General features: G+C 48.8%; 2 protein-coding genes across 2 annotated transcripts in view; one reads left to right on the plus strand and one right to left on the minus strand.

The window, feature by feature from the left end:
* The window catches only part of Stip1 (Stress-induced phosphoprotein 1), a 39,782-nt gene extending 39,240 nt beyond the window's left edge, over window positions 1-542 (minus strand). The window contains exon 1 of the mRNA XM_050192312.3: window positions 432-542. Within this exon, the coding sequence (XP_050048269.1) occupies window positions 432-455 (24 nt within the window). The 5' untranslated portion in view covers window positions 456-542. The remainder of the gene's footprint in view (window positions 1-431) is intronic.
* A 1,807-nt stretch (window positions 543-2,349) lies between these two features.
* Window positions 2,350-11,406, plus strand: LOC126544816 (uncharacterized). Its single transcript, XM_055077848.2, has 6 exons — window positions 2,350-3,411; window positions 3,681-3,907; window positions 5,663-5,834; window positions 8,068-8,184; window positions 9,411-9,523; window positions 11,183-11,406. The coding sequence occupies exons 1-6, from the start codon at window positions 2,817-2,819 to the stop codon at window positions 11,333-11,335; spliced, it is 1,377 nt and encodes a 458-aa protein (XP_054933823.1). The 5' UTR covers window positions 2,350-2,816; the 3' UTR covers window positions 11,336-11,406.
* Window positions 11,407-12,944: the final 1,538 nt, after the last annotated feature.

The raw sequence follows: 12,944 nt of genomic DNA on the forward strand, positions 1-12,944 counted from the left end.
AGCGCACGACAGTGACGAAGACTCGTTACCAATGGCAACAAATTAAATACGAACAGCGCCAGGATAAAAGCGTCAGAGCCGTGCACACAACTATAAGCCTAACGGGAGAAACATCCCGAGACACCTCGTGCAAGTGATTTCAGCTTGTTTAGAGGAAAAAGACAGTTCGTGGTTGGTAGACGTCGATTCTAGTCAGCCTAAATAATCTGAGAGGCTAACACCTGCACAAAGTGACCAAGCGCAACGGTGCCTAGATTATTATTAACTACGTGATGAAAAAAAAAACCGACGCCGGCACTCGTGCTAGAGCGTCCCACGAGATCGCTGTTTCGAAGAAGTTACGTAACTCGCGCCCTTTAAACGTTTACCGCTTTCTCCTAAACAATATGTAGGAAAACAACGGCAGCTTTGGACTACGTCGTCGTGCTTACCTCTTCACGCCTGTCACCAGCCATGCCCGCAGAACTGCAGAACTCTCTGGAAGCGCCGGTCGCTGACTTCACGCTGCGTGCTACGGCCGGCTTTCAACCAGTTATCTAACGTGCTCCGGTCGGCTTGAACAATCGCGCTGGCGCCGCTGGCTCGAAGGAAAATTCGAGAAAGACGATCGATCGCTGCGCCACCTACTCGCAACATAAATGGCCTCCGAGATCGGATGTCAAAACTCCTTTAGTCAATTTTCTGGCTCCCGCAATGTGCAGTTTAAATCCTTGGGACATGGATTTGGACAGCACCTATGGAATAAAAACTGTGTTCGTGTTTGATGAGTTCCGGCAGAACTGGAATTTACCCGAAATGAACATTGGTTCTATAAATCAACGTTGCTATAAACGTCCCCTGGAATTGTGCTAGAACATCCAGTGAAACTCAAAGACGTTGCAAAGACTTAGGAGAAGTGCAAACACGGCGATCACGGACGTGTCAGCTGGAAACAGCGCAGAGTGCGAATAATTTTTCTCTCTAACTCTCCGTATACATATTAGTGGCACGGCTGCAAGTAGGTGACGCAGTAATTGATTTTTCCCAAGCAATGGGTCTCTGTGGGTAGCAAAAGTCAAAATTAAGTAACAGCACCATGTTTTGCACGCTTTAAGCAAGTCGGCCATAACGTGCGTGTGCCTACTGCTGCAAACTGAAAAAGAAAAATGAAAAGAACTGGCTGTAATTTTATTTTTTGAAGCCTGCAGTAGAGGGACCTCCGAGACTCTCCAATAAAGTCGCCGTTACGGGATGTGATTTGGACATAAACAGTGTCAATATTTATCAGTATTTATGCCGAGCGAGTTGCCAAGGAAAACCCGCAGTAAGTGCAAAAGAGAACGCTTTCCGTTTATCGCTGAACGTTATGTTTATTTTCGTGTTCTAACCAAGTAGGGCCCGGCTTCATTACTGGAGTGCATTCTTCACTCCAGGATGTTCAAACTCTTTACAAATCTCGGAAGCCATGCAAAGTGTACTGTAGCTTTTTCTATTGTTACTAGGTTGCGCAAATTCCCCAACCAATTCGAACTTGACGTTTCGAAAGACAGTTTTTGAAAGACAATTTAACTTTCTAGTGTGAGCGAGAAAGGAGTAGCGCTTGTCTTTGTCAACTCACACAGGAAGAAACGAAAAACCAATTAATTCCTCTAGTTTGTTCACTTGCCAAATATTGTTGCAGGTGTTAATAATGCAGCAAACTGTTTCATCGCTCTTGCAATTCTTTTAACAGAACTCGAGCCTCAATATGCACATACTGCATGAAATGGAACAACGTTGCAACGTGAATACGTCGTTCAATAAATATACATCTGTACTATTTTGCAGCATGACACGCAACAACATTCTCAGTTACTGTTTTTAATAATGAATGAAGACATCTTTTGAAGGACTATGGGAAACATTGGTCGATGACAGAAGCATACATTTAGCTATCTCTGTCCATGTGAACAAATGACATGGCTCGTCTGTGGCACTCATACGTGGCCGAACGCACTCACGCACAGGCATACAGGCTCTTGAAGTGTCAAATAACTACTCTTCAGGAGTGGGACCACCGGTACACTCTTAAAGCCTTTGGGGTGTATACGCGTATATTTGTCCCACAACAATCGTCACCTGTCTTGCTCGCGTTTATTGCTCTCTTTCTCTGGACCAGCATTTCCAGGGGACCATGTTGTTGTTAAGGAGCCTCGTTGAAGAGCAGCACATAGGTACGCAATGTCCAACTTGGACATACCCAATGTCCACGTTGGTCCGACGGCTCGTTTCGAACTCTGTTCCATGCGCTCACCAACCTGACGCGATGTCCATTCGACCATGGACTGCCCAGAGACCAAGGTTTGCGGGTAAACGGTTAGATAGATAGATAGATAGATAGATAGATAGATAGATAGATAGATAGATAGATAGATAGATAGATAGATAGATAGATAGATAGATAGATAGATAGATAGATAGATAGATAGATAGATGGCGGAGAGTGGGTGAAACCCTAAGAAGATAATCGCTACGCTATTCCGACCCTGGACTCTTTCAAGTTGCGCCATGCTGTCAGAATTTGCAATACTGGGATATTGAGCCAATGAAAGAGGGAGTGTCCACCCTGTGAGCCGATATCACAGCTTACAAGCTGGCGAATAGCAGAATTCCAATTCTCGGCAGGATTTATCAAAAGTTGATTGCGTGCCAACAACCCAGATCCACCAGCCGATATTGGGTCCGCAAACCGACGAAGAAGAAGAGGACGAAGGGGGAAGGAGCCATTCCGATAACTCGGTCCCTCCGAAGTCGTGGATTAACTTTCGTGATATTTCTATTCTTTTCCCTCTCCCGATATGATAAAGCGCCTCTCCACCCCGAGGCTTCGCCGATATGGCTTGGTGGCGTGCGCCGACGCCGTGGGACGCAGAAGAGGAGGAAGACGACGACGACCGCGGACGACACGGCGCCGACGTCCGGGAGCCCACGTCGCTCCAAGCCCCGCGCGAAGCGGACGACGCCGGCGTGCTCGCCAGGCCACCATGCGTCACGGTACCGCCTCCGGCACACCGTCGTCGACGTCGAGGTACGCCCGGAGAAGAACAGTGTCGACGCCTTCACAGGCTGGGACTAACAGCGGCCTCGGAGTTGCGTTGATCCTGCTGTCCTGGGCGCTGGCTCTTCCAGCTACCGGCGAACCGCAGGGCAGCTTCGAACGCCTGATGGAGGCCGTCGGAAAGTCGTCCCACAGGCGTCGCGACCCGGCCGACCTGGACGACGGCAGCTACCGGTATCCGCGGAGCAGCTTCGACCGTTCGGACGACCTGGACGACGCAGGCTTACAGGAGCCCCCGCGCAGCTTCGAGCGCCTTATGGCCCATGCTGCCGGGGAGTCCTCGTCACCCATCAAGCGCACCAAGCCTACCGACATGGACGGTAGCTACCGGGCGTGTGAGTATATACGTGTATATCGATGCGCCCGTACCGTGAAGTGTATACTGTATGAAGTTTTCTACACAACATTACAACAGGCGAGCTATAGTATCTAGCGGAGCTGTAAGTATGGAGGTTCAGAGATGTGTAGGAATTTAGGGTTTAGCAGCTGGACGGCGGTGGGTGGCAGGAGGGCGGCGGGCACAGCAGGAACGTGACCCCCGTCCCCCCGTTAAAATTTCTGTGCAGTATACAGTGAAGGTACACGCGCCTAGTCTTACGCGCAGACTACATGAACGACTACTGCAACGCGGGCCAGAAGGCGCTGCCCGTGCACCTGCAGCTGCACAGCGACCAGGCGGGCGTCGTGCTCTACTCGCACCGGCGCAATTCGACGCCCCGCTCGAGCGTCTGCCAGCTGCCTTTCCAGGTGGAGAATGCCGCCAAGTTCACGCTCTCCTTCCGGTTCTTCGACACCGTCTCCGACTCCTTCATCTGCTTCATGTACCTGGAGGCGAGTTCTCGCGCGCGACCTGAAATGCGTAATGGACGCGAGCAATATGAGAAGGAATTCACGGCGAAATTAGTTTTTTCGACAACTATATACACTTGCGATGTATGAATTCAATTCTGACACGCTTATCGGGACCTTAGATAGAGAGAAAAAAAAAGTTGACAGACACTTTAGCATACGCTAACGAAGATGAAGGCGAAAGCCTGAGCACTCGCGAGACATTCATTAAATTACCTGGCATGCTCATTCTAATGCGTTGTTACTTCCTATTACCTTTCCCCCACCAAAGGTCGTGGGTTCGAGTGCCTTAACTCTACCTTAACTGTGCCTTAATTCGCCTTAGTTAACACCAAAGGTCATGGGTTCGAGTGCTAAATTAACTCTATCCTAATTAGCTGCGCATTAACTTCGCCTTAACACCAAAGGTCGTGGATTAGTGTGTCCTAATTAACTCTACCCTAATTAAGGAATAGTTAATTAAGACACTCGAACCCACAAGCTTTGTTGGTGGCACCAACACATGGTGACACTATGAATTTTGGTGCCATAACGCCGGACATCGGATTTTTCGACCCATAAGCCACCTAAGACTTTCGCCTTAATAATCTGAGCTGCAATATGGCGACGCCGCCTTGAAGTCCCCGCACCAGCTCGACGTGACGTCACAGGTTTAGACGATGCCTGCGAGAGCTCAGTTGATTTCTTATCGGTAAAGATCGACTACATTGTGTTCTCGATAAGCCAAAGACTGACCTCATCAAGTTTGAAGAATGCTTGCTGAGTTAAAACGCCGCAAATAGGATATACAAATATATTTCAAATCCGTGACGTCACACATGCTGGCGCAGTGATTTCGGCGCGAATGCCAAGAAATGGAACTTTGGCCGACATTTTATCTTCTACTAATCAATTTTGCACCGCGAAACTGACGAAACTAGAACTTGGAAAAATACTTTACCAGTATAAACTTATTGGACCTTTAATATGCGAGAACTAGCTCTCCCACTGAACGTTAATTGAGACTCGCGCAGCACTTTTAGGCGGGGCAGGCGTATTCAGCCAACTAAGCCATTTTGAAATCAGTTTAGTGTTCCCTTACGTATCGCTCGAGGGTTACCTTCGTTGCCACCACTACGAAAACTTAAAAGTGAGAAGAAAATACAACCGACAATTGTTTTGAAGTAAACGGCGTCTCGACGTTGTGAAACGAATGTTTTATGGGCGCCTCGGAAAGAAATGAACGGCTTTACTAAGTTGTTTCATGCACCTCTCGCTGTAGACGTTTTCTAAACGTAACTCGAAGACATGTTGAATATTTCTTGCGCAGCTGCGGACGTTGCAGCTCATTTTACTGGTGTGTGAAACCTTATTCGATCGGTAGGTGAAGGAGACGGCACTAGACGTGGGACTGTGAAAATGCGGCAAAACAAAAGCGAAAACGTCGACGTTCTGACAAGCGTGTATGACTTGACGTATAGTATGGTGTCGGCTAGCAGAAGCCAGTGATTAGGAGGTCGCTGCAGGGGCCTCCTTCATAGCCCAATTATTATGATTATGTAGCTTGAAAACTCACCATTATATCTTAGTAGCTAAGTATGAACTAGTATTCTACATCGAAATGCTATCTTATATGCGACACGCAGTGAAATCGAGGAGAAATGTCGCTGTTGCACTCAGCCCCGGGCTCGCAACACTCTCTCGAAACCGTACACAACCGTTCACGCTACTTATAGCATGTGCGGCTCTCTGGTGCAGTTGGTGTCCAGCACCGAGACGACAGACCTGCTTTGTGGCAAGGACTACACGGGCACCAAGAGCATGGTCAAGGCTAGCTCGTCTCTGACGCTACGCTGGACGGTATCCGCCCGGGAGGTGCTCAAGCGACTCGGGGGCTTCGAGATCGTAATCACCGGATTCCAGCAGCCCGGTGAGATACACCGGCACGATCGCGCTGTGTATGGGGACCCTTTGCGGGGGATACCAATGCCAGCTTTACTACATAGCAAGTACACTCTGAAAAAATGTTTACGCTCTTTGGGGCTTGTCCCCAAACAACAATCGCCATCTGCCTTGCCTGCGTTTCCTCTCTTGAAAACTAGGCACTCGCTACTTTCCTGTCGATAACGCTGTGTCAAGCTGATAACATGCAAGCCGTTCGTGACTAGGAAGTACCGGGCTCGCAGCGTTAAAGAAAGGAAATGCGGGCAATACATATGACGATTATCGTTTGGGGACAAAATACAACCAAAAGGGTGTAAACGTTTTTTAGAGTGTAATTATTCTGCAGCTTAATCGATTGGCTGGCTAGTCGACTGGTTTGGTTGAAATAAAAGGCGCTGCAGAAAAATAATGAACTAGCCTAGATTTTACGCATTTCACGCCTAAATGTTGGTAACTCCTCTCCAGTACCATCGGTCACTGAATTTACTTATTTGTGGCGCTTTCTTTCGCCCTTGTATTTAAATTCATGTACAATTTGACCTAAAACGGAACAAGGTAAGGTTTCCATCATCATCACCATCAACCTGTTTTATGGCCGACCGTCCGCCGAGCCTGTTGCTTATCAAGGACGACGGCGCTTTCTTTCCGTGTACCAACGCCAAAAATGCTGGCGCACTGTGAAGCCTCATTTCACCACGGTCCACGCGTATACGGTTCTTTCGCACGAAGCGCGTTCGAGGGCGCTGCGATACGATAGCGCATGCGCGCGGTCACGTGACATTATTTCATATTTCGCGGGCTTTCTTTTAAACACCGAAAAAAAATCGTCACGCAGCATGTGCGTTGCAACGAAAAATTGGATCGGTCGTTTCTGAAGCCCGTCCACAGCGCAACGAAACGCGCTCGCATCTAAAGTGAATATTAAAAATTTTGCATAATTCATCTTAGTTAACCAATTAAGAATATAAAAAAAACGCTAAGGAGCGCCACATGACGGCAAACCATATGCCGTTAGTTTCATTCAGCTGCGGCGAACCACTTCTTTTTAAATCCTTGGTTCAAAACGTGAAACACCCTGTATACGTATTGTAGTTTCTTATTGTATTTGCCACCTTATGTATCATTAGTCATGTAACCCCCTTTACACAATGCTCCAACGAGGAGCCTGTAAGGTACGATGAATAAATAAATAAATAAATAAATGTGTAAGAGATTACTCCAAAATTATATTTCCGTTCACTTGACACGGAAAATGATAATTATTGCCGAACAAAATGATTGCCCCCCCCCCAACTTTCCTTCTCTTTCTTTTTTCCATTTCGCGCCAAAACCTAATAGCCTTACATCAATCACTATTTATGATTGATTCTGATTAGTTTTGTAAAATTTGGGTCGTTTTAAGCGGAAAGTGTTTTCTGAAAATTGCAGGGTAGCGGTACAAGTCAGTGGTATTAAAAATGCGATTTAGTCCTGCAATGCAGTTTGCCGATAAACAATTTTAGACTCGAGTCAAGGCGGTCAACTTTGCCAACTACTTCAGGGTGGCGTGGCCAGCCACCCCGAGGGTTTTGCAATTTCAAAAACGTAATCTACTAACATAATTTATAACACTTACTATTAGACATACGTAAAACGCAGCGTTCACACAGAGAGACGCATAGAAGGCCGGTGAAGTGCTCTAGGTGAAAGCCTTTGACGAACAGCTTGAATGTGCCTTAAAGGCTTAAAATACGAATGCAGTCGTCATTGAATATAGTATCGCATTTTGTACTTCACGTGGCAGTTTTTATTTCATATGAAGCAATAAATAAAATGAGATCGAAGCAACGCGTTTTTAACTGGTGGCATGCAACATTGGATGACCTCCCGTACAGCATCGGAGCTGTCGCCAGTCCATCAACCGTCATGCACTGACGCCGTCACGACGTTTTCTACGACGTGGTCGCCCTCATGAATTATATTTTTGCCTTACTCCCACCTCTTATCCAATGCCCCCAGTATGAGGCCCTTAAGGAAACAAAGTGAAAGTGAAGACGCACAGCCTATATGACCCACGGGTACTCCACTCTAGCCACCCTTGAATAGTTAAATACACGGTATAATAGTTACATACACGGTATATATTGGGGGTGTTCAGACAATGCCGCTATCGCTGGAACCGCGACTCCATCATTCACTGTTATGAAAGTCAACGGTTTCCGTTTCTCCGCGCGACGCAGAGTCCAGCGGCTGTGCCAAGGGCATGTCCCGCTGCTCCAACGACCGCTGCGTCTGGAACGGCTTTAAGTGCGACGGCAAGGACAACTGCGGCGACTTCAGCGACGAACGACTCTGCTGTGAGTGCGGACGCTTGCTACAACGCGGTCGAGTCATCACGGCTCGACCGACTCGACTCGACGCACTCAACTCGACAATCCGAGTTTATTCTGTGCGAGATTCATGTTATAAAAAAGTTAGGTTTGTAGATGGCGCGCAAAAGAAGAGGGAAATTAACAGCACGAACAACGACTATGAAATGAAAAGGTCGCACAGTGGCGGTATACGATGAATACTAACATAAATTACTACTAACTATAGCTCAACTTTCAGTTATTCTAAGCTTCCACATAAGCATCAGCGTCACGACTACCGAAAACGGACTCAGAATAGCTTGCGCAAACTGCGTGTGATGTTTGCTCCTCGATGCTCACGCACAACCTCCCCTTTAATCTCAATAAATACAAAGATATCGATCACCGCAGTCGAAAGCTGCAACGGTCAGACTTCGTTCATTCGTGATGCCTCCCGCTCTTCTTGTGTTGACTGCTAATGTATGCTCATAGCCAATTTCATTATAACTATCAATTACGTTCCTTTCTGACGTTGTCAAGCTGTCTAACGTGTTGAACCTACGTCTACTGTTGCGAGATGTTCCAAGTATTTACTACTCTTTTACGTTCTTGCTTTCTATTGCGGAGAACAATGCTGAACCATCTTACTCGTATTTTTTTCTTCCAGTGTCGCATTTTCAGCAATTCCAGCGTTCGTTTGCTTTTAGTTATTACTTGTACGGTTAACTGTGCACACATTGTTTCCCCTGCTATCGTCATGTAAGGTCTTTTGAGACATGTCAAGCCACTTATGTAGCTTTCATCCCAAAATCGACATCCTGCATCCCTGAAAAAACAACATTGTTTTAATTGCGTTCACATACCACCGTGCTTTTGTCTGCTTGCTATTGCTTTTGTTATCTGTTATTTGATCTTTTTAACATATTTTTTCGTCGCCAACCCGATAGAAAAGGTGTGCGCGCAATTAGTCATCATCATCATCGTATTCCTGATTAAATTTCAATAAACACAGTAAAACCTTATTACAGTTATTTGTTGCCGACCCGGTTTACAGGGGATTTCCTCGCTTATCATCATCGGCATCAGCATCATCATCATCCTCATCGGGCTCTAGCGCGTTTTCAAATATGGATATTATATCTATAACACCGCTTTTAACCGTGACGGTGACTAAGCATGTTGTTTGCGTGGCTGACATAAGCGCTCAGCCTCAAGCATTGTCTTCCTCGCAGTCGCCGGCAAGCAAGACTTCACGCTGTACCTGATCGCGCTGTTCGTCATCACGCTCATGCTTCTGGCCATCGGCGTCGTCTTCAAGATCATGTACAACAAGTACCCCGTAGTGGTGAGTCGAATCCGACGTACTATAGCGAACACGGATAACGCGAATTACCCTCTAAATCGAACACGCGGAACTCGCTGTCCAATAGTAATAAAAAATATAACTCGCTCATACCGAGCGGGACATATTTGTTATATCGAACTCTGGCGTCCGCTGCCATCGCATTCAGATTTTATTACCGCGACATAGTTGTACATACTGGCCTGGCGCTCTTTGGTCGTACTCGGCCCTTGCGCCACAAAACACTATATTCATCAGTTGTACATATACTTTGATGCGTGTCATATACAGGAAGGGGTCCCATAGTCGGATACTGTACGAGGACCTCCCATCATGATAAACTTAATTACCAGAAAGCAATTATAAAATTCTGGGGTTTTACGTGCCGATACCACGATTTGATTGTGAGGCACGCCGTAGTGGGAGACCTCGGATACATTTCGACCCAGTGGCGTAGCAATAGGGGGGGCCGGGGGCCCCGGGTGCAAGGGGCCTGTGGAGGGGGGGGGGGGTCATATACGTCTGAAGACACCCCTCTTACCGCCGGCTACACCCGGGGGGGAGGGTGACAGAAGACCTATCGGCCCCGGGTGCCAGACGACCTAGCTACGCCACTGTTCCGACCACCTGGGGTTCTTTAACGTGCACCCAATGCACGGTACACGGGCGTTTGTGCATTTTGCTCCTATCGGAATGCAGCTGCCACGGCCGGGATATATAATCTCGCGACCTCGTGCTTGGCAGCGGAACGCGAAAGCTACTAAGCAGCTATGGCGGGTTCACTAGGAAGAATAAGTTGGAACGACAAAACAAATTATCAAGTTCTGACGCATGCCGCAGCCCATCCAATCACACATTCAGCAACAGACGACATTGATTTGTGCACTAAATGGACACTTACAGAATAGCCCCCCCCCCTCAACATTTTAGGGTATCAGACTCAGCCTATAGCATATACGATTACGTTGGCCATTACATGACTTTTTTTAAAGGTGAAAGCCTTAGATCTCTGTTTCAAGGTCGCGTTGTGAGGTACAGAAAATCGGAGCGCTCGTGCCATTGCGCGCCTTCGTCGTCGTCGTCTTCCACATCGATGCCACTAATCATGCCAAAAAGAAATGCACGGCTAGAACCCACGACCTTTGGTGTTAATTAGGACGAAGTTGACTAAGGCACAGTCAAGGCGGCTTTAATTAAGGCACTGGTACCCACGACCTTCAGTGGGAGAAAAACAAGTAATAAGTTCGAAAAGTGACCACGCATTCAAATGAAAATAAATTATGGGGTTTCACGCGCCGAAACCACTTTCTGATTATAAGGCACGCCGTAGTGGGGGACTCCGGAAATTTAGGCCATCTTGGGTTCTTTAATAACGTGCACTCAAATCTAGTACACTGGTGTTTTCGCATTTCGCCCCCATCGAAATGCGGCCGCCCTGGCCGGGATTCGATCCCGCTACCTCGTGCCTAGCAGCCCAACACCATAGCCACTAAGCAACCACGGCGGGTGCGCATTCGAATGAGAATGTCGAGCAATTTAGCGGACGCCTCTTCAGCGCGCACGCTTTCGCCTTCACCCTCTTCGGCGTGTGGTGAGGCGACTGTCAATATCGATTTTTCTTTTACGCATTCCGAAACCAACGCGACGGTTTTGCGCGCGCAGATCACCGGAGGTCCGGAGCAGGCGGACGCGAACCGCGAAGGGATGGTGCAGACCGTGCTGTTGCCGGGACCCCCGCCCGCCATGGTCGTGCGTCGGAAGGGCTCGCTGCAAGACTCCGCGTCCCGTTCCAGGGCCGGGAGCTTGGTCAGATGAGGCGCGCCACGTGGCGCCTATATAACGTATCGCCGCACCGCGCACAACGAAATAAAAATTTACGGAAACGAGCCGTGTCCGCAGCGTCCCGCTATACCATCGCAGGTTTGAGCGGATCTGTTCGCCGTCACGGTTTCGGACATGCATGCCCTTCCTGGGACAAGGGCTTTCATAATGGCGATCGGCGCTCTACGCGAAACAACGGACAGACAACAAAATTCGGTGAGATACCTAAGTACTTCTTGCGAGTTGTGAAAGCGAAAGCATTAATGTGCAATTGAACGCCGATGAGCGGTCCTTCGAGTAATGAACTCCTCGCGGGCAAGCGAACGCGTTTTCGATTTGGCCTTACCGAGGCGCAGTTAGAACGCAGGCGAGAGCTAGCGCATGAGAGAGAGAGAGAGAGAGAGAGAGAGAGAGAGAGAACTTCATGTAGTCGCCTGCAGAACGACACCATGACTAAATGGCGCCGTGACGCGGGCCCTGACGTCTTCTCAGCGGGCGGTCTCGACTCAACTCCAGCGCGTGTTACTCCCGCGGTCGGTCGCCCTGAGGGGCAACGTTCCGTCGGTTTCGCTCGGCCTTTGTCTTTCAAGAGCCGCCGAGACCTGCTGGACGGCCCAGCTTTGGCTTTCGTGGTCGTAGCATTCCGCCGCAGCCGCGAGCTAGCGCAGGAAAGAACGCGAGGGTGACACAGACTCGCGAAATCGAGGTTGAACTGTCGTCGCTGTGACGCCTCTCTCCCCTCGAGTAACAACACCTGGCGCGCTACTGGTGCAGCACGTGACCCCGCTACTGGTCCAGCACGTGACCCCAAGCTTTCACCCGCTCTGCTCCGTCGAGGCGCGCTCGTGACGTCGTGTCGCCGCCAATGTGCAGCACGTGACCCCGCTACTGGTGTAGCACGTGACCCCTTGCGTCGGCTCTGATCCGTCGAGGCGCGCTCGTGTCTTGGCGTCGCTAGTGTTCCTGTATATGCTCCCGCAGGGAGCAGAGTTGCGCATAGTTCCGCCGCCGTGATCCAGCTCTGCAGCGAAGCCACTCCTCGCGCGCGCAGGAGCCAAATGCCGCGCGGTGTTCCGCCTTTTTCTCTGGTGGTCGCGAGCTACAAGCGCCAATTGTTCGCAGGCGCTTAGCAAAGGGCACTTGTTAATACAGGCTACGCTCGAACGAGTCATTCGTGCAGCCGGAGGGGGTGGGCTTCCAACCAACCGAAACTTTGTATGTACCTATGTAAACACGCATATACAAACACACACACGAACGTACAAATATGGGGTGGGACCGCCTTCGATTCCCCAAAATAATATACTCCCGTGGCTCGAAAAGCTCGCAAACGCGCAGTACGTTGCCACAAACAGCGGTGCAATGATTTTCAGCATGCATATGAAGTTCTCTTATCATGGCCAGAAAGCAAGGAATGTTTTAAAGGGTGTTTAAAACTTCACACACGTAAGGGGGACACTTAGCGCATTTTGGCTGCCGAAACCAGCCGATTAATGACCGTCGCCAAGAGAGCTATCGTGCCTGCAGTTATGTCAGTGACCCTTTATCACTAACCATCGTTCACAACAGCTGCACGTTTTCGATACATGCGGTGCAGACACAG

Source organism: Dermacentor andersoni, chromosome 10 (genome assembly GCF_023375885.2).
Source record: "Dermacentor andersoni chromosome 10, qqDerAnde1_hic_scaffold, whole genome shotgun sequence".
Lineage (NCBI taxonomy): Eukaryota > Metazoa > Arthropoda > Arachnida > Ixodida > Ixodidae > Dermacentor > Dermacentor andersoni.

Excerpts from the sequence above, each read along its gene's own strand:
- LOC126544816 (XM_055077848.2), top strand. The coding sequence starts at position 2,817 with ATGATAAAGCGCCTCTCCACCCCGAGGCTTCGCCGATATGGCTTGGTG. Across the intron at positions 3,908-5,662 it reads TCTGCTTCATGTACCTGGAG|TTGGTGTCCAGCACCGAGAC; the intron begins GCGAGTTCTCGC and ends TCTCTGGTGCAG. Across the intron at positions 5,835-8,067 it reads CACCGGATTCCAGCAGCCCG|AGTCCAGCGGCTGTGCCAAG; the intron begins GTGAGATACACC and ends CGCGCGACGCAG.